At 47.4% G+C, this 25,106-nt stretch overlaps 2 protein-coding genes and 1 long non-coding RNA gene across 4 annotated transcripts; 1 reads left to right on the forward strand and 2 right to left on the reverse strand.

The window, feature by feature from the left end:
• Positions 1-2,242: 2,242 nt before the first annotated feature.
• On the reverse strand, positions 2,243-4,537 carry LOC136963062 (uncharacterized). Its single transcript, XR_010878963.1, has 3 exons — positions 4,419-4,537; positions 4,116-4,183; positions 2,243-2,810 (listed from the first exon to the last, which is right to left on the reverse strand). It is a non-coding gene; the product is annotated as an uncharacterized lncRNA (long non-coding RNA).
• Positions 4,538-8,932: 4,395 nt separating this feature from the next.
• Positions 8,933-18,390, forward strand: LOC136963063 (protein mono-ADP-ribosyltransferase PARP14-like). Of its 2 annotated transcripts, XM_067257056.1 has the most exons (17): positions 8,933-9,153; positions 9,318-9,430; positions 9,618-9,645; positions 9,822-10,151; positions 10,269-10,499; positions 10,606-13,280; positions 13,472-13,708; positions 13,827-14,048; positions 14,203-14,314; positions 14,415-14,564; positions 14,684-14,746; positions 15,019-15,204; positions 15,846-16,049; positions 16,162-16,788; positions 16,894-17,039; positions 17,144-17,318; positions 17,577-18,390. In XM_067257056.1, exons 1-17 carry the CDS (start codon positions 8,970-8,972, stop codon positions 17,852-17,854), a joined length of 5,961 nt encoding a protein of 1,986 aa, XP_067113157.1. In that variant the 5' UTR covers positions 8,933-8,969; the 3' UTR covers positions 17,855-18,390. The 2 variants fall into 2 exon arrangements, with proteins under 2 accessions (XP_067113157.1, XP_067113158.1); XM_067257057.1 differs by lacking the exon at positions 8,933-9,153 and having other exon boundaries at positions 9,320-9,430; positions 9,803-10,151.
• Positions 18,391-19,449: 1,059 nt separating this feature from the next.
• On the reverse strand, positions 19,450-20,827 carry hrh2b (histamine receptor H2b). The gene is given in 3 exon segments (XM_067256719.1): positions 19,450-19,902; positions 20,191-20,325; positions 20,327-20,827. Coding segments are annotated over 3 exon segments (1,089 nt in total).
• Between the last annotated feature and the right edge of the window lie 4,279 nt (positions 20,828-25,106).

Below are 25,106 nucleotides of genomic sequence, written 5' to 3' on the forward strand. Positions count from 1 at the left end.
TTAGGCAGTTTAAATATGGATGTGCATTAAACACAGGGAGGGAGGGAGACCTGGGGGAGGAGGGGTGACATGAATCGACAGAATGCAAGTCAGTATCCCACATGTCATCAAACTCAGCTGTATGGCGTCCATGCATTACTCACCATCACCGTGGCAACGACAGACACGCACCACTCATAACCCTCTCCCTGTCCGTGATCCCTTCCACTCACAGGCGAAAGGGATTTCTGAAACTGAACCAACAGACGTGCAGATCTATGCTGGGAGATTGACTCCCGCCACCAAAATACTGTCAAACTATGCACTGATGGTCCCTGATCTATAGAATGAATGCTCTCTCAGAATGTCAAATGTCATAAAACAGGCTCTGTAAATGAAGGCTGACGAAGCAGGTGTTGGTTGTGTTAGTGTGTGATCTCATTAGAAAGAAGTGTATTGATCTGGGTTTCATTGGCAGGATCATCCTTAAAGGTTTCCAGTGAGGGATTAGAGGGGGATTAGTGGATCAGCCTCACACTGTTTCTGCTTGGTGAACAGGGGACTCATCATGTTCTAATAACGGGCTGGTGAAAAAAAAAAAGAAGTTCCTTGAGCACCGAAACACAGTTAGGACTTTACACTTCTGATCCTAGGTTGTCTGCTGGATTTTCTACGTAAAATATTTACATTTAGCAGACGCTCTTATCCAGAGCGACTTACAGTAAGTACAGGGACATTCTCTTTGAGGCAAGTAGGGTGAAGTGCCTTGCCCAAGGACACAACGTCATTTTTCACGGCCGGGAATCGAACCGGCAACCTTCTGATAAACAGCCCGATTCCCTAACCGCTCATCCATCTGACCCCCCACAAACAAATATGAAGACACTCGGGAGAGGGCGGTCTCCATGGTGACAACCTCATGGGTTTGATGAGATCCCTCCTTTGCTCCAGCCAACTCATCCACTTCCTGTCCAACTCATCCACTTCCTGTCATACTCATCCACTTCCTGTCTACGAGGACCTAACTCTACATGGCAGAATGGGACACAGCAACTGTTAAAATCCAGGAAGTAAGAGGAGACATGAGGAGGGATACTCCTGCCAGCAAGGCCACCCAATCAGCTCCGAGACCAGACCACCGTCGAGTGTTTTCACACAAACTGTGAAAATAATGAGTTTTCCCGCCACTTTTAGAGGGTTCAGCAGACGCCTCAGAGAGGGGTGACTAATGTTAATCACTCTCTGTTTTTACAGCCTGCTCGGAGGTGGAGGAACCTGGCGAGGGGAGGAACCTGGCGAGGGGAGGAACCTGGCGAGGGGAGGAACCTGGCGAGGGGAGGAACCTAGCGAGGGGAGGAACCTGGCGAGGGGAGGAACCTGGCGAGGGGAGGAACCTGGCGAGGGGAGGAACCTGGCGAAGACATGCTGGGGTGAGGGTTGTGTACGCTCTCCAGTCAAGACTGAGCGGGGGGAACGAGGACCAACACTTAAACCGAGGCAGTAAAAGTTGGCGGCTGAAGTTTTATCTTGCTGTGGTTTATCAGCAGCCCGGGGCTTAAGATTAATTGGGTAGGACTAGCTGTGACCCTGACTCGCTCCCGTCCAATGAAAACACTTTAATTGGAGGACGATAAGAAAACACCAGAGGCTGAGTAAGGCCCCGGCCCAGAACGAAGGAGACAGAAGGTGGCAGGGCCAACGCCACTGAGGGACAACAACAGACACAGGAGTCTGGGCAGGTACAGACATCAGGGGCATGGCAGGTACAGACACAGGAGTCTGGGCAGGTACAGACATCAGGGGCGTGGCCGGTACAGACATCAGGGGCGTGGCCAGAACAGACATCAGGGGCATGGCAGGTACAGACATCAGGGGCGTGGCCAGAACAGACATCAGGGGCATGGCAGGTAAAGACATCAGGGGCGTGGCCAGAATAGCTTTCACGGGGTTGACAGATGGGTGCAATAGTTCTTTTGAGATGGATCATTTAGCGACTTTGTTTTCACGGTGCAAAGCGCTTTCAACTGCTGAATGGGAGTATTTTGAAAATGTTTGTCTGTTTATAAGAGTTATGGGCTGGTGCTCTAATCTGCATCGTTCAGTCTGCTTTGATTAGATCGGGGCTGAGGTGCCTCATGGGAATTAGTGTAGTTGTTCAGTCAAACCCAGATGGAGGCTACTGGCTCTGATCATTACAAACAGCAGAACATTAAAAACATGAGGAAGTTCAGTTTTATTTAGGAGACAGTTGTTTTATCTCCAAATACAATGCAATACTTTCCAGATTCCTCATAAGCACTGGGGCATATTACTGCATATTAATAATATTGCGGCATCGATACACACCAACTGAGTGAATCATCTACCTCAAACAATAAATAAACACCAAAACATTGTTTTTCAATTAAACCCCAGAAGAATCTGTGCTTAACTGTGTTTTTTGAATATTATTTGGTCTCTTTTTGCCTAGTCAAAAAGCCCCATCTAATCTTCAACATCCCAGAAGAAAGCCTTTTTAAAAATATGTTAATGATTTGTCTCAGCTGGTGTGCTCGTCTCGTTTATCTCAGTAATTAGAGCATTTAGCTGCAGATCTAGAGGTCCTAGGCTCGAATCCCACTCTGTGCATCGCTTTGAAAGAAAGCGTCTGCTAAATGAATACATTCCATGAGATTGTGGTCAACCAGGTTTCCTCCACTCTCCACAGTCTCCCAGGCTCCTGTGATGGGGTGTTCAGTCAGATGAACAGCCCTTGGCTGTGGAGAAAATCAAGTTGGTAGTGTAGCATTGCAGGGGAGATTCTGCAGCTTGTTCTGTTCTGCTTCTGCCATCTGGGAGCAGAAATAAACGTTACTACCTCAGTACACCTCTGCTTCTCACTGCACGCTACCCAACAGGAGGTGGAAACACCAGAACGGGAGGTACAGAGTCCACACACACACAGACTCGTATAAACACACAAATGCGCACACACACACATGCAGACTCAGAATCCTCCCCCACACACAGACATAATCACACACACACATGCAGGAGGCCAGCCAGGAGAGGTAGTCCTACACAAGCACAGGCAAGCAGCCCTGCCATGCATCGAGACATCAAAAACACGATTTTCAGCGTAACTTAGAGATGTGCAATTAAAACTGATGGAGGAAGGCTCTTAAACGGTGCATTTAACTTGCTCTTAATTAGCATTGCCTATTTAATACAGGTTTAAATCATGTATTAATGAAAACATGTGTTATACAGTCTAGTATGAGTTTGCATGAAAACTGCATCAGTTTAAGGGTGAGCTGCTTCCTGAATGTCACTACAGACAGAGGATGTTGGTGACGTTGAGCAGTACACTCCTTCTGGAAACAGAGCCCTTGACCTACAAAGTGACTTTGGGTGAAGAAAAGTTTGGCTCTTTAGAAACAGCAGAGCGCTGTGTTTTGCAGTGATTAATAATGCAAGCTGTCGCAAACCCTGATGATCTGTAGTTTCAGAGGCTGCAGAAGGGCATGTCATGTACCAAGCTCAACATCTCTGCTGGCTCGCATTGACAGCCCCTTCATGGAAGACGGGAGGGGAATGAGGGGGATATACACACACACACACACAAGCAAACAAGACACAAGAAAACACACACACTCATAGAGAAATCACACATGCATGTGCACACACATAGTATGAATCCACAGCATGCATGCAGACAAACACGGAATAAATTCACAGAATTCATACAAAGATACACAGCATGAATATTTTTTTTACCACATTCATACACACACACAGATTGAATCCACACACACACACACACACACCAGACACACGTACACACCAGAACAGGTTTGGGTTATGTAACAGTGTACTGCATGGAGACCCAGAGCTTTTAGGGCCACCTTTATATTCTCACTCCACTGAACTGGTGACATGCTCAGTCAAACAAGAAGCAGCTCTCTCCTCTCTCTCGAGTCCTCTTTCCATCTTTCTCTGTCTAGAAAAAGCCCACAATGACTGCAGGCAAACCTGTCCATTCCCCACGATGCTATTCCCGTACCAGGCAAATATAGCACAGTCCATGGTTAGGCGTTGAAAACCTTCTTTTCCAAACGCAACACACACCCCCACAGCGAGAGGGATGCTGCCCTGACCTGAGGTGGTTCTTCACACAGTTCTTGAAATCTCCCGGGAGGAGAGGGGGCAGAGGGGGTACTTTAGTCTGAGAGAGCAGGGGTAAAAATAGCATTGTAACCCACGCTGTCACAAACACTATCCCGGAACCATCTAGCACATTCACAGACCCGTCACAAACTCGCTTTAGCTTTGCTTGTCTGTTGAGAGTTTCCATTTGAAAGGGTGTCACCGAGCGATCAGAAAGATCCAAGAAACGACGGCTATGGCTTTTACATTTACATTTAGTCATTTAGCAGACGCTCTTATCCAGAGCGACTTACAGTAAGTACAGGGACATTCCCCCCGAGGCAAGTAGGGTGAAGATCCTTGCCCATGGACACGTCATTTTGCACAGCCAGGATTCGAACCGGTAACCTTCAGATTACTAGCCCGACTCCCTAACCGCTCAGCCACCTGACTCCCGTCTTTTAATTGGAGCCGTTCGGTGGAAAGAAAAGAAGACGAAGAAAAAAATGGGAGGGCGGACTGCGTAACGCGATGCCGGACGTGGCAAACTCGGATCACAGAACCGGAGCGTCCTTCCCTCCAATATGTGTCAAGCCCTCCCCTGTCAGCGGTCTCCTGTGCATCTGGATGGAGAACAGAGGCCAGGAGGAAGCGAACAGAGGCCAGGAGGAAGCGAACAGAGGCCAGGAGGAAGCGAACAGAGGCCAGGAGGAAGCGAACAGAGGCCAGGAGGAAGCGAACAGAGGCCAGGAGGAAGCGAACAGAGGCCAGGAGGAAGCGAACAGAGGCCAGGAGGAAGCGAACAGAGGCCAGGAGGAAGCGAACAGAGGCCAGGAGGAAGCGAACAGAGGCCAGGAGGAAGCGAACAGAGGCCAGGAGGAAGCGAACAGAGGCCAGGAGGAAGCGAACAGAGGCCAGGAGGAAGCGAACAGAGGCCAGGAGGAAGCGAACAGAGGCCAGGAGGAAGCGAACAGAGGCCAGGAGGAAGCGAACAGAGGCCAGGAGGAAGCGAACAGAGGCCAGGAGGAAGCGAACAGAGGCCAGGAGGAAGCGAACAGAGGCCAGGAGGAAGCGAACAGAGGCCAGGAGGAAGCGAACATTACCAACGTCAGGCCGAGCCTGGGACAGGCACCTCGAGTTGGACGTGAAATTGCGTGGAGCTTTGATGCGGAGGAAAAAGACAAACGTGACGATGCAGCTGGTTCACAGCGATAAGCACGGCTCACGGTACATACAGCCCACTCTGAAGACCACGTTCGGCACAAAGTACGTACAAACAGACAGTACACACACACACACACACATGCACACTTTGTGTCACCAAAAAGCATGTGTCCCTCCGTGACATTTCAGGGTCTGTTTCCAACCCCCGTAGGCAGTGGATCAAGCTGTTTCCCGGGCATAAACAAAACACCAACCCTAACCCCCCCCCCCACACACACACACACACACACACACTCCCCCCACGTAAACATGGCACGCAGCGACCCCGTCGCCTCCTCCAATGAGCCGCGAGCACTGCCGAGCCCCCACGCTGAGGGCGCTCAAACGAACCTGGGCCCCCGTATCTCTCCTCCACGAGTTTAGCAGTTGATTGTGTGTTGCATGATGGGAAGTGACAGAAACAACGGGAGGCCCAGAATAGAGAGGATATCTAGGGATGAGAGACAATTCTGAATATCGCTTTATCGCAAGACACGCTTGACACACACACACACACACACACTGGTTGTTTCTTACTCCGCACACAAAGAGAGCTGTATTCACACACGTACATCAGTAGGAGTCTGTAATGCATACCAATTCTGGGATCACACACAAAAATGTTTGAATACAGGCAGCTCTGAGAACTGGGAGCTCTCCTGAAACAGCTAAACTGGCAAACCTTCCTTTCTCTCCTCCCTCTCCTAATCTGCCATTTCTCTCTTCCTGTCTTTCAAGGATTAAAGCAAGTCTGTGGATTGAAGCACTGAGGGGTTAAAGTACGGGCTGGACTGGTCACATGGGGCTGTCAGGGTCCTCGGATACACGTTATGTGAAGAAAGAGGTTGAATTGTGGGTGGATACATGTAATTCAGTCAATATTTCATGAGGTGAAAACAGCTAGCCTGTGCACTTTACTCATCAGCAGAGAGTCCAAGAATACATGGGGCTACAGTGTGTGGGAGGAAAGGATGAACACGTGCAAGTAAGTAAGAAAGAAACAGATTGGGAGAGAGAGAGCAAACGAGGCAGGGAGAGAGAAAGAAGAGAGGCGTATGGAGAGAGAAGAGAGAGAATGAGTGAGGCAGGGAGTGAGACAGAGAGAGAGAGAGTCTGAGCCCAGGTGACATCTGTGAGTGGAGGGTTTCTCTCTGTGTGTGAGACTCAAGCTACAGGATCTCTCACCTCTCCTCACATTAACAAGCACCAACACACTGTAACACACTGTAACACACTGACCACAGCTGGATACTCAGTCTTGCTGCGCATTGGGCCTCTCTCTCGCTCTGTCTCTCTCTCGCTCTCTATCTCTCTCTGTCTCTGGTCCAAACAGACTCCCTCCTGGTCCACATAGACCCCAAGTGGTCTTTGATCTGATCCGTTATCAGAGCTCCGTCTGTTCCTATTCATAACGACAATCAGTAGTCCCCACGTCAGATTTACTTGTAACTAGACTGGGGAAGATGTTTGTAAACATATAGCAGCAAGACAAAGGGAGTCTCTCCGTGGAAGAGGCAGGTTTACGGTGTGACGTACTGTGCAGTCACAAACAGCAGCCACAATCATTTATTCAGCTCCACTTCCCTCTCGGTTCCACCTCTGCTGCCACCACAGCCCTCTACCACCTCCACTTGGGTTTCACATTCTCTACTCTGGGACACACACATTCTCAGAGAAACGGAGAGAGGCAGGCCCTTTTGCGTCGCTGCTGAGCTCTGAATGCCTTACAACACATAGCTTTTCACTACTCCTGTGTGTGTGTGTGTGTGTGTGTGTGTGTGTGTGTGTGTGTGTGTACGGTGCGTGCGTGTACGGTGTTTGTAGTATGAACATGGTGTGTGTTTGGGTGCTCCTTCTGTCTCCATGCTGAGCCTCTCTCTCTGTGTCTCACAGTGCAGTATTAGTCTGATGACACACTACATTTAAAATTTACATTTAGACATTTAGCAGAGCAACTTACAGTAAGTACAGGGACATTCCCCCTGAGGCAAGTAGGGTGAAGTGCCTTGCCCAAGGACACAACGTCATTTTGCACAGCCGGGAATCGAACTGGCAACCTTCTGATTAGAAGCCCGCTTCCCTAACCGCTCAGCCACCTGACTCCACCCACATGAGGAAGGAGAGATCATGCAGCAAGCCAGAGGCCTCTCAGACAATAATTGAAACAAAAACTATAAAAGGGACAAATCCAAGCCCGATAATGTCCACCGCCTCCCTCTTCAGAGCCAGCAAGTTAAAACTTCAGCTTCAATTTCTCTTCTCTACATTCAGTACACAACTCCCTACCGCTCCTCTCACTTCGCTCAAGCTCACTTTGCCCCTCCCCCACCTCCCCTGCTACGCTGAGAGTTGTTGCCGGTGTCGTGCCAAGGCACTATCCCCCACCAGGATCTGCATCCCCTGTCCGCAGGAGCACGCGTGCACTCAGAGAAGCAGAGTTTAAGGCCGAATCCCAATGTCTAACTGCTGCACTTCGAATTTACCTCTTAAATGGAACAAATTGCGACGTGGAAGACTCAACAGGGTTTTCCATAGTAACAAGGGACTCATTTATCTACATAAATACGTTTATTTGTGGAGATGTCTGCTCTTTCCTAGCAACAGTTACAGAGGGGAATCAGGGGATACACATTATATCAGGCCGTTTTTTCACCTGATATAATGTGTACCCCCTCCCCTAACATGCAAAGGGTCTGTCCTGCCATCAGGTGTGTTATTTTCTGTGTTCTTTTGGTCACAATGAACAACCTGAGATCATATGGAGATGTCTGCTCTTTTCTAGGGAAAGAGTGACATAACTACCCCAAACAATGTTTTGAAGTCGAACTCCTTTATCAAGCAGTTATAGTGGGGTCACATATTCTGACGGCTGCTGCTTGTCAGACATGGTGACCTCTGTGGTACTGGCTCTGTGATGACTCCAAATAAGAATTTGTGTTATTTTCTGTGTTCTTTTGGTCACAATGAACAACCTGAGATCATATGGAGATGTCTGCTCTTTTCTAGCAAAAGTTACAGAGGGGATACACATTTATACACTAAAGATCACACCCTTTCCGAGAAAAGACTGAGGGAAAAACACTACAGATTTTATTATGAGACAAAACCAAAAGATCGTTCTTGCCTGTTCATTTGTGAAAGGCACATGCAGCAGAGCAAGGCGAAAGCTTTTCTCGGTCTCGTTAGGGTCTGTTACAGTCTATACTGCCATCTGCTGGTTACATTAGAAATCTTAGTTTTAACCCAACAGGAAATCATCAAGTTGTTTTAGAATACTGTTGGCTTTATAACAACAGTCTTTGAAATAAAATGACTGTTAATCCTAATTTATAGCTCTTGGAAATAACACATGGTTGCTTACTAATTTCAACATCTCAAATCCTTTCCACAGTAAAATAACCAAAAACAAAAGATTATTCCTTTACGAAAGGTGCCTAAACCGAAGTTTGTTTATCATTAAAAAACATAGGCGTAATAATCTGTAGACCGTATATCCAGTATACAAAGGTCAACTATTATCCTGTAGGCTTGCCGACATCATAGCCTGGCAAACCTTTTCCTCGTCATAACAACCTGAAACGAAACTGAAATTACAGATTCACAACTTGATGTACAACAAAAGACGACGCTTGAGTTGCTCAGTCTTTCTGCGAGGTGAAAGAATGGCTGGACATCCTTTCCCCCTGACGGTAGAGGGAAGTTGGAAAACTGTCGTCTCTGCTGGGGTAAAGAACAAGCTCCACATTTATTTTCAAAGTAAAAAGAAGTCGTGTGGAGGGGACTGCATCATACAATACGATGATCTGAAAACCAACATAGCGACAGTGTTTTTCCAATCGGAAGACGGTAAGAAAGCCATCCTCGATTTAATTACCTTGATTCATCTTCCTTTATTTAAACCTACCAGACAACGATGGTTGACATGACTATGATAAACGAATACTATTCATTTCTTATTGGTCACGTGGACGTGCTCCCTGCGTAGCTAAAATGACGTGTTGTTGTTACAGTGAGGAATAGCGTCCTTGAAAAAAGAAATCATGAGATTACCATAGACAAGGAGACGGTGCAGCTACGCGTTTCATTGTCGGACGGAAACCAGGAAGAGACATCTCCGGAATCGGTGAGCGAGTCCTAGTCATAAAACCGCCCTGACAGAAACTGTTTAGGCCTGCCTAAACCCACATCTGGTTTGTTTGAAAGATACTGTAGCCTAACACACCCTAAACTTTTATGCCACTGAAAGATAGACTGCACCTGTGCCATTTATGAATGACTAACATCCAAATGTAAATGTTTTTCTTTCTCAGATTAATCAAGGAAATAATGGAAAATCAGGTAATACACGTTCTGTAGTAGTGAATAGTGTTCCAGTCCAGAACATGTCAACTTTCTCCTGAGTGTATAATTATTTTAACTCAGAGTGTATACCTTTTTATATTGTTCTTGCTAATTAAAACCTTTACTCTTAAACTTTGTGTGAATCTAAACAAAGTTGAATATTGTTCAACCAGATGTGTCGGTGGACCCTCCAGACTTGGAAAGCATGTCTGGAACAGGAGCTGGGCTTGGTGCTGGGCCTGGAACTGGGCCTGGTGCTGGGCCTGGAACTGGGCCTGGTCCTGGTGCTGGGCCTGGAACTGGTCCTGGTGCTGGCCTAGCTGTGGGTGAAGAGGGGATTCCCCAGAGCACTGCTGTGGTCCTCCAGGGAATTCCCGACACCATGTCCAAGGAAGTACTGGGAATGATAGTGGAAAGTGTCGGTCACCTGGATGAAGACCACTTTGATCTGGAGCTCATCTCTGAGATAAACACTGCAGTGGTGACCTTCAGGAATCCCAACGGTACGTTACTGCATCAAATATCATTAGGTTGGCTGGCAGCACACTAAATGGCGAACAAGCCTTATTGCGAATTCTAGTTTTAAATTTCAACAACTGTTGTTCTGTATTCCTTCTCAGATGTTGGCCGGTTTCTGGATGAAAGCATGACTCATAAGAAGTTCCGGCAGCACGGTCTGACTGGCTGTCCTCTGGAGATGGTCCAGTGTGTCAGAGTGGAGAACCTCACCCCTGTCCTCTGTAATACAGAGATGCTGGAGCTCTACTTTGAGAGGTGGGGGGGCCAAGTGAAGGACTGCACCCTCATCCCAGAAGAACATGCGGCCATTGTGACATTTGAAGAGTCAAAAGGTAAAACCTTTGCTGAGTGATTCACTGGGATAAATCCTATACAAGTCCAATGTCTTGTCAATTGTAATTTGCTGTAAAAAACAAACAAAACTTCTGTCTATTTCAGGGGCAGTAAAAACTCTGAAGAGAGCTAACGTTATCAGCAGTGTCAAAGTCGATGTGTATCCATACTACAAGTCACTAGGCACCGTCCTGTATGGTAAGGAGCGCCCTTTGTGGAAGACGCCAGACGCCTTCACAAAGCGCGTGCACACTGCCGTGTGGAAATTCCTGGTCATGAAGAAACTATTTTCGGTCATCGACGACCAGATGAAGACCCACTTCTGTCAGGTAAACATGGACTCTCCAGAGGCCAGGCTGAGTCCTCTACCATCCCTAATCAGACAGCGAGGCCTAACAGCTCAACAGCTCGACCAATGGAAAGACAACGCCTCTGATGCCTTCTGTAACATCCTCGCCCGATATTCCGCCTTTGAGTGCACAACAAATGCACCAGCTTGGAAAGCAGTGGAGACAGAAATCCGCTCTGTGGTGAAACAGGATGCTGTCCTAGTCCCCGATTTCTCAAGAGGGACTCTGACCATCGCAGGACTGGAGGAAAACTTGCGACATCTAAAGCGTCCTGTGGAGAACATCATGGGGAAAGCCTTGAGCAAGATCGAGAGGCAGTCGGATGGTATAAGAGAGGAAGTAGATATGCCTCCTGCCAAGTTCAACATCCTGCAGCAAATGGGAATTAAGAAGGCTGTAGCAGCCATATCTGCTGAGATGCATTTCTCCTACGTTGACATCACCAAGAAGCTGGTTCTCTCAGGTCTGGCTGCAGAGGTGCTCAAAGTGCGGATGTGGATCCTGGAGAGGGAGCTTGAGATGAAGAAGAAACAGCTGGATGTGGACCCTGTTCTTGTGGACTTCCTGAAGTCTGTGGACTCCATGGAGATGTCACAGGACTTGTTCACCTCGCGGGGCATCAGTGCTGTGTACCATATCGAGGGTAGGGGGATTCATCTGACTGGCAGCTCAGAAGGAGCCCTGACAGAGGCAGAGAAGAGGCTGAAAGGGGTGCTGTTCCTGTACCACATCAACATTGAAGACGAGGGGGTTTTGAAAATGCCTGAATGGAAGACACTGAACAATCAACTACTCGACTCCTGCAACACATCCAAGAAAAAAACTGTGGTGATCAATCTAGAGAGAGGCCTTGGAATCACGGTGTCTGGTTTCCTTGAGCCGGTAAAGGAAGTCAGCAGCAGTTTGGAGGACTTTGTCAAGAAGTACTCGCGGGTTAAAGAGTCTGTCCGTGTTAAGTCTTGTGCTGTGGCTAAATTCATTGAGGACAACAAATCACAGGATTGGAAACGTTTTGCCAAACCTGATGAGGTCAAAGTTCACTTTGATCCTAGAAGACCTAGAATCTTCATCTCTGGAGCCCGACTCCATGTCAAGGAAGTCATGAAAGCCTTTAGAAGTATTGCAGCAGATCTGTGCACCGATGAGCTGAAAATCATGAAACCTGGAGCTAAGAAGTACTTTCTAGAGCAGGGCAGTATGTTCTTACCCACCGTGATGAGGGAATACAGCTGTGTGGTGCTGTTACAGGAGAATCACATGCTGGATGACGAGGAGGAGGAGGAGGGTGAAGATGAAGACGAAGGCTTCCGAACCTCACCTTGCTGTGAAGTTCGAACGGCTAGCGGGGTCCTCGTCTCCGTGACGATGGCCGACATTTGCAAGTTCAGAGCGGACGCCGTGGTCAATGCGGCCAATGAGGATCTGAAACACATCGGTGGTCTGGCTTTAGCTCTGCTCCGTGCGTCCGGGCCACAGCTTCAGAAGCTCAGTGATGATCACATTAGCAAGTACGGACAGCTGAGTCCAGGCGATGCTGTGGTGACAGACGCAGGAAACCTGCCCTGTAAACACGTGATCCATGCAGTTGGCCCGCGCTTCACAGACTCCGACCGCTTTACAGCCGTGTGTCGTTTGAAGAAGGCTGTGACACAGAGCCTCAGCGCGGCGGAGAGGATGGGCTGCTCGTCGGTCGCGGTCCCCGCCGTAAGCTCTGGAATATTCGGTTTTCCTCTGGACATCTGCAGCGACACCATCGCCAAAGCCGTGCGGGAGTTCTGCGACACCGAAAGAAACAAGGGTTCCCTGGCTGAGATCCACCTGGTTGACAACGATGCGAAAAGAGTGACGGCCATGGCGAACGCTATCCAGATTGTCTTTGGTGACCGGAACCCGAGAATGGACCTGCCAAAACAGAGAGCTCAACGGGGGACTGGATACAGAGGAAGGGGACAACGAGGACACCAACATCCTGGATTCAGAGGACAGTCATCATGGGGAGGTGGGGACTGGGAACAAGGAGGCAGAGGAGGCAGAGGACAGTCATCATGGGGAGGTGGGGACTGGGAACAAGGAGGCAGAGGAGGCAGAGGACAGTCATCATGGGGAGGTGGGGACTGGGAACAAGGAGGCAGAGGAGGCCGAGGACAGTCATCATGGGGAGGTGGGGACTGGGAACAAGGAGGCAGAGGAGGCCGAGGACAGTCATCATGGGGAGGTGGGGACTGGGAACAAGGAGGCAGAGGAGGCCGAGGCAGAGGAAAGAGAGGTAGAGGAGGCTACAATGAAGGCAAAGAGGCTGCCGGCTCTTCTGGGCAGCGAGGCCAAGACAGGCAGTTTGAGAGGGAAGACAGAGAGGACTTCCTGCAGTCCAAGCGTACTCAAGAAGGAATGAAGATCGTTCTCAGGAAGGGGAATATCCAAGAGCAACATGTGAGTATACCTCCTCATGCCTGCCTCCTCGTGGCATGGCAGACTGTACTTAATAACAATTAAAGTAGCACACATATTTTTGCTAGTATGCTATTTTACTATGCATGGTGACTGTCGGGTGCAATGGACACATTTTTGATGTTTTGAAGTAAGATGTCATCCCCCTGACCTTTTTGTTTGTACCCCACCAGACTGACATCATCGTCAACACCATCGCTGAGAACGTGGACCTTGGGACAGGCGCCGTCTCCAACGCCATCCTTCAAGCCGCTGGGCCTCAGCTCCAATCAGCAGCCAGAGATGAGGCGGGCAGTGGCAGGTTGACCTATGGGAAAGTCCTGGTTACTGATGGCTTCAACTTGCGATGCAGGCGGGTGTTCCATGCAGTCTGTCCACCATGGGACCATGGGGCTGGCCAAGCAGAAGAGGTCAATAAACAATGTTTGAGACTTGTTGTGGACAGAGTTGGAAGCTATCTTTTTCAACAGATTTCATATTGTATTGTCATTGGGGGGTGACAATAACCGCATGTCATTGTCATTTCAGGCACTCAGGACTATCATAAGGTTTTGCCTAAAGGAGGCTGAGAAGTTGAAACTAAGGTCCCTGTCTTTCCCTGCCATCGGCACGGGTAACATGAGCTTCCCCAGGTCTCTGGTGTCCAGCCTCATGCTGCAGGAGGTCCAGACCTTCAGCAGGACTACAAACCCAGAGTACCTGTGTGAGGTGGCCTTTGTGGTCCATCATACTGACACCCAAACTGTGGATGTGAGTTAGAAAAATGTCTCTTTTAAAATTGTTCTTAAATTTTCCTCTGGGTTCTGGAATTTCCTTCGGAATTAATTAATTGAATTAATGTCATGGTGAATTTTGATTAGGTATGTGTCTTTTAATAATACATAATTGACACCCTCTTCATTAGTGCTTTAGCAAAGAATTCCAAGGCCAGGCTCAGGGAAGTCGGATGGAAACCCATTCATCTGGCCAATCTCATCACTCCAATTCTCCCCATCACAAATCACAGCAGTCTCCTGGTAAACTGGATTGAAATTCTTTTTTCTTATCAACTTTTCTAACTTGTTTATTCCTTTTGAATATCTCACCTATTTAGCCTCTCATCTCTTGTCTCCACAGCTTTCTTTGGACAGGTGTCATCAGCCTCTCTCGGCGTGTACCGCATGCAGATGGGTCACCTGACCTTTGAAGTGTCATCTGGAGACATCACCAAAGAGAGCAGTGATGTCATCATTAACTCCTCCAACAAGGACTTCAGTCTCAAATCAGGTGAGGCTTCATGTACCGTATGTCTGTTGGTTGGATACAGACAGTTGTGTTGTTGGTGTGATTGTTCTGTTCATGATGTTGTTAACAATCCACAAATTGTTGTCTTCTCTGTTTTTCAGGTGTGTCAAAGGCGATTTTAGATGCAGCTGGATTACAGGTGGAACAGGAATGTGCACGGATCGGTTAGTATCCATTTTGTTTGTGCTTAATTATACCCAATCAATGATTATTTGTACTCTGGTTTACTAAACGTTTGTGGAAACCAATTAAACTATTTAAGTAATCTAATCTCTTAAGAAAAACAATCATTTAATAGATTTAATCAATTATTATTAACTTCAATAATTTTATGTTATCTGTTTCCACAAAAGTTATGTGTGAAGTTATTGGGTTTACTGTGTAGGCACATTGTATCTTTTGCCTTTGACAAAGTATTCTTTCTGTTTCTCCACAGTCAAATCTCCACAGTTCCAGCCGTGCTTAATGATAATGACATCGGCGGGACTCCTCCCTTGTAAACGCATTATCCACATCATGGGCCACAATGACCCCAGCAAGATCAAGGACATTGTGTATGAAGTCCTTAAGACCTGTGATAAGCACAAGCTCACCTCAGTGGCTTTCCCCGCCCTTGGAACAGGTACTGTAGCACACCAGTCTGTTCACAATAGTTACAGGTTTGCTGCATTCCTCTGGGGTTCACGTGCTAGGATACACCACACACGGGTCTATGTTCTGGTCTTGTGCTTTGTTGAACTCTTTACTCTTGTTCCTGATGATATTTGTGGGTGTGCTTGAAGGTTTAATCCGCCACATCCTTAACCCTTGTGTTATCTTCGGGTCATTCTGACCCATCAGTCATTGTGACCCACCGTCGTATTGCGACAAATTTACCTCATACAAAAACAAAGTGAAGCATTTTCTTTTAACTGTCGGGCTGTCTCAGACCCCCCACATTGGAATGGTTAAAAGAAAATTATTTTTATTTGTTTTTGTATTGGGTAAAATTGGGTAAACACAACGATGGTTCGTTATGAACCTTTGGGTCATGTGACCCGAAGGCAGCACGAGGGTTAACCACTCTTCCTCTCCGTCTTCTTTTCCATCTTTCTGCCTCTGTGTTCTCCAACTCATATGTCCCCCCACCACTCCCTGATCTCACTCGATCCTACACTGTCAGTTCTCCAATATGATCTGTCACGGTGAAGGATCAATTATCTTCGCCCATCTGTCTGTCTCCCTTCCTGTTAGTCTGACTGTGCATCACCATGTCTTCATCAGGCCTGGGCGGAGTCAGCCCCTCTGCAGTTGCGGACGCCATGATGGACGCTGTGGTGAACTTTGTGAAGAAAAAGAACACCAGCGTGGTTAAGAGCGTGAAGATTCTGATATTCCAGCCCAACATGTTGACTGAATTCTACAAGAGCATGCAGAAGAGACAGGGGGAGGAAGTGGAGGAGAAGGGCTTTTTAACCAAGATGAAAGGTCTCAGAGTATGAACCTGATAAATCGACAACTATGATTGTAGACTTCTTGAAGTTGGGATCACACTTTGTGGCATTCATGTTTGTTTGTCCCTTTTGCCCCAACACTACAGATTCAGTCACATCCTTTTTCATGGGTCCTAGCGAGGACAGCTCTGAGACCAGGAACTTTGTCATGCAGCAGGAGGAGTTTGACCCCGTAGTGTTCCAGCTGTGTGCAGACAAACACAGGTCTGTGAGTGCAGCCAAGGCTCGGATCGAAAACATGATCGTGAAGGAGCAGTCTAATGAGGATGTCAAGAGTCAGCACATCCAGCAGCTCAGCCAGAGGGACTTGGAGGAGTTGCAGGCCCTGCAGAAGGAGCTTTCTGTCAGCGTCTGCCTGGAGAAGAAGGGCCCAGACTCTGTCATCCGCCTGGAGGGTTTGACCCGAGATGTCCTCACTGCACACAAGAAGGTCAGAGAAATGATCGACAGGGTGGAGAAGGCTGAGAGCCACAAACAGAAGGCCCATCTCCTGATCAAGCTGGTAGAGTGGCAGTACCAAGACAAGGTGAAGGGAACGATGGAACCCTTTGACATCTTCACCAACTTTGACCTGGAGGAGGCCTTAGAACGTAAAAGCTCCATCAGAATCAAGATACACAATGTGGACCACCATGCTGATGTGGTCCGCAAAAAAGCATCAACTATCGGAAAAGTTAAGAGTGAAATTGAGTTGTATAGAAAAAATCTGAAAGGTGGGTCATGTCAGTCTATTTCCAGCCTAAGACTAGGACTCAAATGGGATGGTTGTAAATAACAAATTTCTAATTGTTTTATTGTAACTTACTTTTTCTTTTCAGATGATGGTTCTGCGTCCCTGCCAGCTCATTGGGAAGACATGAAGGCTTCCCTCGTGAAGATGGTCACTTTAAATCCTGGATCTCCAGAGTACATCCGTGTGGAGAAGGAATTTAGGAAGACAGGGTTGGCCTCCGCCATCATCAAAGTACTTATATAAGGTTTTGTGAACCGAAACACTGTCAGATAATCTGATCAGCACTGAACCGACTTGCATCTCAACCTATACGCTGTCTTCCATTGTTTTGGCAGATTGAAAGAGTCCAGAATGGATCCCTGTGGAAGAACTACCAGATAAAGAAGAAACACCTGGAGAACAAGAACAAGCACACCAACAACGAGAAACAGCTATTCCACGGCACCAGTTCCAGCTCCATCGGTCACATTAATGACAACGGCTTTAATCGCAGCTATGCAGGACAACACGGTGAGGACATTTGAAAGACTGTCTTCTAGTGCTTCTAAGAGTAGCTATTTCAGAGCATGCTTTCACCCACTTAAAAGGGCTGATGTATCAGGGGAAAAAGGGCCAAAATGGCTTCTGGTGCCATTTTCTTGCATTGCATCTTACATGTATCATACAGACTTGAGGAAATGGGGGCTCAAAGTCTAAAGGTGAGGGGAAAAGGGGTGTGTTACTTCTGCCTGAAAAGTATTAAACTCCTCAAAATGATCTTCTTCACAGGTGCTGCATTTGGCAACGGCTCTTACTTTGCGGTGGACCCCAGCTACTCCGCAAATGGGTACGCGAAACCTGATGCTAAGGGACACAAGCGCATGTACCTGGCCCTGGTCCTGGTGGGAGATCACACACTGGGAAACCCAAGCCTGATTGTTCCTCCTGCCAAAAGCGGCACGACAGACCTGTACGACAGCGTCACAGATAACGGGGCTAAGCCAACAATGTTTGTGATCTTCAATGATGTCCAGGCTTATCCAGAGTTCCTGATCACATTCATGTAAATTAGATCTGTAGCAGTTGTTGGTCTTAATATGTTTTACATATCCATGTGCCTTTAGGGTGTGTGGGTTGTTTATAAGAGATGGATATTTACAGTAAATCAACAGATTTTGTGGAACTTAACTTAGATAACATGTATGACCTGAAATGTATGACAGAAACATTTATTTGGCGGCCAGAGTATCTGACCTTGCCTGTCAGACGGAAACATTTGATTATGTTTATATTAGTTTCTCTTAATGGATCATTTTTCTGACTTTTTGCCAATCATTGGGTTTTGAAGGGGTATTGTTGTAAAAAATTACAACAATATAGAATGAAACTATTATATACATACACATTATTTCACTGTTGACTAGGTTGTGTTGGTAACCAGTCTAAGACAATGCCATGGAAGGTATATATTCTATAGCGTTAAATTGTTCTCCTCCAATCAGTCATCAATAATTGGCATCCTGCACTTATGCTGTTAAAAGATGACATGCACAAATACCCAATGATTTCCACAATAAAGGTAAGGTTTTTGTTTCAAAACCGACCGTGCGTTTTAATACTTTTGGCCACAAGAGGGCAGGAACACTTCTTATTATCTGGCTGGAGGACTGCTGGCTTAGTTTCATTCAGATGCTGTGTTTATGCTGAGGTTCTGGGAATCCAACTTCGTCACAGTCATTTTCAAAACAAGAAAATGAAGCCACATTGGATAGCAGAAACACCACAATCTACACAGGTATCAGCAATATGAAACAGGGAAACACAAAAGCCTGTGGGGTAACACAAACACAATGACACAAACACAATGAGCCAGAATCAGATACGTAGGTTAAATACAGTCAAACACTGACTCGACCAAGTCACGCTGGAGTCATTTTTAATTTGTGAGAGAGCTCTGTGGAACATACTGGCTTACTGCCACATGGGATACGTATTGGAAGGTTGATCAGGTGTCCGGTATGGAATCAGTTGCCCTGAATGGGTTAGGGTTAACCTTCCTGCTAAGATTCTGGATGCCTTCCAGATCATCTCTGACTGGGCCTGCTCCGGTCTCGACACACACAGGCACACACACACTCACACACACACACACATGTATCCACTGAACTCAACTCAGACGTCACGGTAGTCACCCATTCACTGTCATTGTCTGTGAGCACTGTGTTGACTAGGGATCTCCTGGAAACATTTAACAGTCTTTCCCGTCAGGTTAGCCAGGGAAATGATCAGTCCGGAGGATAAGACTGCCAGCTGGTTAATATTGACTCTTCTCCTCTCTTTGTCCCTTCAGTGTTGTCTGAACTCGAGTCAAATGGAAGGTGATAGATAACTTATCCAAGTTACTTATTCGGCTATGACAGGGGACTTCCTCCCAAACTGTTTTCATTACACAGTGTAATAACTGGTCTGTTGAAGCTATGGATTACGATCATGTATATGTGTGTAAAGTAATTATTCAGTAGATGCTTTTATCCAAAAGCCTGTATGGTACGGAGGGGATTTGAACCTGCGAGCTCTTGATCTGCAGTCAAATGCTCTAACCACTGAGCATCCACTGAGCCAGAGTATAACCGGGGGGTTTCAGCTCCAGTGTGAGGAGGCCTCATGTCGTATTGTTGTTATTCTCCTGCAGCATGAGGTCCCTTCCCTGCGCCTGGTTGTCCTTGGACAGCTCGTTCCTCTCCCCTCCGCTGACGGCAGCTCCGTTCTGCGGGGACAGGCGGAGGATGGAGGGCCCATGCCGGCAGCGCGGCCCCCTGCATCGCAGCAGCTCCCCGTAGGCCTTGCGGAAGTCCCTGTTGAGGGAGGGGTACAGGATGGGGTTGAGGACCGAGTTGAAGTACGCCAGCCACAGCACCACGGAATGGGCCATGGCTGGAGGGTTCCTCTCCCCCCTCAGGCCCATCACCAGGTAGAAGGTGAAGTAGGGGAACCAGCAGATGACGAAGGCGCCCAGAACGACCGCCAGGGTCGCCGTGGCCTTGTGCTCCCGCGTGGCGACCGTTACCGGGGGCTTGCGGGCGAAGGAGGGGGTGGAGGCGCGGATACGGCGCACCTGAAAGAAGAGGGCAGCGTGGGTCAGAGAGACACGGGAGGGGCAGATGGGGATGTCTCACTCAGACCTCACGTCATTCTGAGAGGAATGCTTGGATGAAAACATCCCAAAAAAATGGGCTGGGATGTCACGCAACATTACATACGTACTTAAAACAGTGCAATCTCTTGTGCTAACAATATGACAATATGGGATTTTTTGCACAAGAGACTTATGTATGGTGGTATGTAATGCAGATATATGAATATGTATATATATATGATCAATCTTAGTAAACAAAACACAGACCTGTTCGCGGGCCACCCTGAATATGCAGAGGTACACCCCGCACATGAGCAGCAGCGGGAGGTAGAAAGTGCCAAAGGCATCCAAGATCACGTAGTTGTTGTTCCACTCAAAGCGGCAGGCGGCCACCTCCTCCTGCCCCCCCTCCCCCCCCCTCCTCCCCCCCGCCCCGGCCCAGGTGCTGCACGCTGAAGTCGGCCGTGTTCCAGCCCAGGTGGATGGCCAGGAAGGACACGACCAGCGACATGGCCCAGATGGCGGCGATGGCCAGGGCGGCTCGGGCGGCCGTCATCCTGCAGGGGTAGCGCAGCGGGCTGGAGATGGCCAGGTAGCGGTCCACGCTGATGGCCACCAGGGTGAGGATGGAGGCCGTGCAGAGCATCACGTCCAGGGACACGTAGATGTTGCACAGAGCGCCCCCCAGGGGCCAGTGGTTGTCACGCAGCTCCAGGGTGGCAGACAGGGGCAGCACCAGTATTCCCAGGAGCAGGTCGGTCACCGCGAGCGACACCACGAAGCAGTTGGTGACGCGATGGAGACGTTTGCTGAAAGCCACCGCCAGACACACGAGCACGTTCCCGCTAATGGTCAGCAGGATGAAGGACACCAGCACCAGCCAACGGAGAACCTGGGAGATCATGTTGTCCCGCCCTCAATTGTGTGAGGTCACAATTCAAAACCCCTCATCGGAATTCTCCCTGTCAGTCTTTGCTCCTGTCACAACGACTGGTGGGCGGAGACACCTCAGGACTCCTTTTGACCAATCCCTTCCCTTCGTGGTGGAGCAGTGGTAATGGGATTACTAATACTTCCTGGTGCTCCTGTGCAATCAGAGGACAATCTTCCTTCTGAATTCTGCAGACTTCAAGAGTCCTTCAAGTGTGTGATGTCAGTCTGGTTGGCATGACGATGGATCTGTGATCTGATGTTCATCCTCCATTTCTCTTCCCTCAACTGATGTCCTTTAACATGAAAGCTCCCCTGAGAGAAAAGAAAAAACAAGATTAATTGTACCTACAACTCATATAGTTCACACTGGCACACCTTTGTAAAACGGTTGACCAGTCCACCTTTAAAAAAATCATTTTGTGACACAAACGACACAAACTTACACAGTAATAATTATGTGTTTATTCAGTGGAGGCTTTTATCCGAAGAGACTCGCTCTTGATCTGTTGTCAAAATGCTCTTCCACCGTGCCATACCCATCCATGTAACACATCAAGAAACACTCATCCCTTCATTCAAACAGCGCCTCTAACACGTTCTACATGGCCCGGACCACTGCTTTGAAATACCAACCAAAGATGTCATCTGCATAGTCTGTGTCATTGTACTTTGTTCACTGTTTTAAATGAAGAGAATGTGAGAATGTTAATGAATGGGTCTGCCTCAGAGCCCTTGAGAAGTTTCCGGAAGGTCACCAGACTGAGCTGAGCTCAGCTGCTGTGTGTCGGTGGGGCTCCTGAGCTCACAGTCTCACCACAGAGACTTTTACAGCCATCACACGAAAGCTCTACATGAAATAAAAAGGTCTGCATCTTTATATCTACATGTATACATGTATAAAAAATAAAAAATAACTAAAAAATTCGCCGACTGTAGAGTACCGAGGTGAAGTGTTATCATTCCTGAAAGCTGATCCTTGCTGTGGTCCACGCACTCCTATACTCATTGATATTGATGACATTGGCACACGAACACTGGTACACACACACTGGTACACACACACTGGTACACACACAGGTACACACACACTGGTACACACACAGGTACACACACACTGATACAGAGACTGGCTGATGATGAGGATGAACTGTGCCATTAGAGACCAAACCAAATTACTGGGGGTCGATGGCAAATGGGAACAGACAGCTTCCGTAATGTATTGGCTGCTTAGAGAAGGGTACACACGAGAAACAACATCTCCAACCACCACACCTGGGACATTAGATCCAACATGGATGGTTAAAGACTGACTATTTCAGTTTAAAAATGGTTTAGCCAATCCCCACGCTTCACCTGACTCTAACTGAATCTTGTCCCAACCGTGCAGATGTGGGTGGGTCAACCATGAGGAAATCATCTACCCAGCTGCGCCCCAAACAGGCCGGGCTCAGAGGGGGCCAGACTACCATACACAGAAACTGTATACTCTAAACCAGTACTGGTCCTAGCACATTTGGCGCCCTAGGCAAGATTTCTCATGAGCACCCCCCCCCCCCCAGGAGCACAACTCGGCCACGAAACGGACATATGACGTGGTGCGGTTGTCAAGTAGTGTGGGAGGGTTAATTAATGGATGCACTTCGGAAAATGCCGCACCCATCTTCATGCCTATGTCGCCTATAGGAAGGACCGGCCCTGCCCTAAACCATAGTCTCCACCATAGTCTCAATATCATATTTCATTGATTTCCAAATACTGTCTATGCATTGTAAGGTCGCCGAGACAGGTAAATGCCACCCAGAAGTACACAAGCCAACGTTGACATTTACTGCCATTTGGACGAAAGACATGAACTGGCCACAAAAAATAAAGATAGATGGCAACATTTATGAGAGAGAGAGAGATACTTACAGAGAGACAGACAGACACATGCGTAGTGATGCCTGACTGATACCAGTCCTAATGGCCTTTGGATAAACAAAACTTAACACAAGTCTAATGCACTATCCACACAGACAATATATCAAGTCATGAGATCTGTACCTCACCTTCTACCTTACCGAATCTGACCTTGCTGTAAGCCCCAGAGAAACTGCTGTAAAAAACACAACTCAAAACTAACTATTTTCATAGACTTTTCAGCAGAAGTTATGTTAATGTTTAGATTATACAAGAATACTACAATGAATTACCAGGAAACAGAGAACTTTTCTTTCGTGGAATTTTGAAACATTGCCCATTTTCTATCTGATCTTGACATTCAGAAGTCTTTTAGGTTAGTGATTGCAAGTAGCTGTAGTGCTCCCTAGAACGCCAAATCTTCAGTAATCTATATTCAAGCATTCATTATACACATACTATAAACACATGCTAATTTACTGACTAATTTCGATACAATACATTCAAAGGTTTGTACTTCAACAAACAATAGGTTTGTTGAAGTACAAACTACAAAGAACAAACTCTTGTTTCACAAGAGTTTTAATATTTGTTTAACTGCACTCTTGCTATTCCAGGCATAGTTGTACATGCTAATAGTTATCGATATTAGTTACAAACCATAACAGTTATAATCCATGATACTGATAATCCACAATAGTTTTAAACCATAATCCCTTGCATTTTATAACAACAGAGTGATGAGTCTTACCTCAGAATAGAGTGACACCACTTCTTACACCAAACCTTCGGAGAGGTATGAAGATTGCTTTCTCTCCCTGTCTCTCCACCACACTTGTTCCCTCCCTCCCTCTCTCTCTCTCTCTCTCTCTCTCTCTCTCTCTCTCTCTCTCTCTCTCTCTCTCTCCCTCCCTCCCTCTCTCTCTCTCTCTCTCTCTCTCTCTCTCTCTCTCTCTCTCCTCCCTCCCTCCCTCCCTCCCTCCCTCCCTCCCTCCCTCCCTCCCTCCCTCCCTCCCTCCCTCCCTCCCTCCCTCCCTCCCTCCCTCCCTCCCTCCCTCCCTCCCTCTCTCCATCTCCTCTCTCTCTCCTCTCTCTCTTTTTATACTTGTATTGACCCCTTCCTTCTTCAGTATCTGCCAACTATCATTTCCTTCCATCCTGTCAAACAAGCCAATTGCATTATTTTGATTTAGAAAATTCATCATGCCTACCTAATGACCTTACCCCAATAACACACATCCACACATCCACACACAACACAGTGAAACCTTGACCTTTTGCCTGATGTGTGTGATTTGGTGTGTTTGATGGGAACTGGACATTGCATCAACTGACAGCCATATTTGGTAGCAGTTAAGCACTTTCCATCCCAGAGTGAATCATCGTCAGACAGTATTTCATATAGATGCAGATCAAGTACAATCATGAGAACCACGAAGGCCCTGTTTATGTGACCGGAAATAGAGATGAGATGAGCTTGATAAACCCTGGTCAGGCGAGGGTGGAGGTAGTGGCTGAGAGCAGCTGGCCTCTCAGATGGTGTACATTTACATTTTAGTCATTTAGCAGACGCTCTTATCCAGAGCGACTTACAGTAAGTACAGGGACATTCCCCCGAGGCAAGTAGGGTCAAGTGTCTTGCCCAAGGACACAGCGTCAGTTGGCATGACCGGGAATCGAACTGGCAACCTTCGGATTACAAGCCCGATTCCCTCACCGCTCAGCCACCTGACTCCCTACGGTGTATCTAACGTCCCCGTATCTGTCTAGGTCACTAGAGGACCTAGAAGGTGTTCTGAGGGAGAGAGGGAGAGAGAGAGAGGGAGAGAGGAAAGAGGGAGAGAGGGAGAGAGAGAGGAAAGAGGAAAGAGGAAAGAGGAAAGAGGGAGAGAGGGATAGAGAGAGAGGAAAGAGGGAGGAAGGGGAAAAAGGGAGAAAAGAAAGACTGAAAATGGGGAAAGGTAAAAAGGGAGAGAGGAAGAAAGAGTAGGATAGATCCACATAAAGCGATATTATCGAGGCAGAGCTAGATATTTCAAATGTAATTAAGATGGAATCCATCAGCCTTTGTATAACAGTTTTACATCACTTGAAAACCAACTGATTATTTCTACTAAAGTCAGTGGTATCTGAACTTTGCATTGTTTGCTTGTGTTTATTATTTCACCCTGTTAGTCAGTCCTTTTTGTAACAGGTAGTGGTAATGTACACGCAGTCTGTATTGAGCTGTGTTAGATGGTGGGGAAGACATAAAGGCACAGATGGCAGTGCTACTGATAGCTTTGTCCTAATCAATGAACAGTGCGTCAAAATGCATCACTGACCCAAAGGTAAACAGAGGTACTCTAATT

The sequence above is a fragment of the Osmerus mordax genome, chromosome 19 (genome assembly GCF_038355195.1).
Source record: "Osmerus mordax isolate fOsmMor3 chromosome 19, fOsmMor3.pri, whole genome shotgun sequence".
In the NCBI taxonomy this organism is placed as follows: domain Eukaryota; kingdom Metazoa; phylum Chordata; class Actinopteri; order Osmeriformes; family Osmeridae; genus Osmerus; species Osmerus mordax.

Coding starts and splice junctions, on each gene's coding strand:
- LOC136963063 (XM_067257056.1), top strand. CDS start 8,970: ATGGCTGGACATCCTTTCCCCCTGACGGTAGAGGGAAGTTGGAAAACT. Junction 14,565..14,683: donor GGACTTCAGTCTCAAATCAG/GTGAGGCTTCAT, acceptor TCTGTTTTTCAG/GTGTGTCAAAGGCGATTTTA. Junction 16,789..16,893: donor GTATAGAAAAAATCTGAAAG/GTGGGTCATGTC, acceptor TTTTCTTTTCAG/ATGATGGTTCTGCGTCCCTG.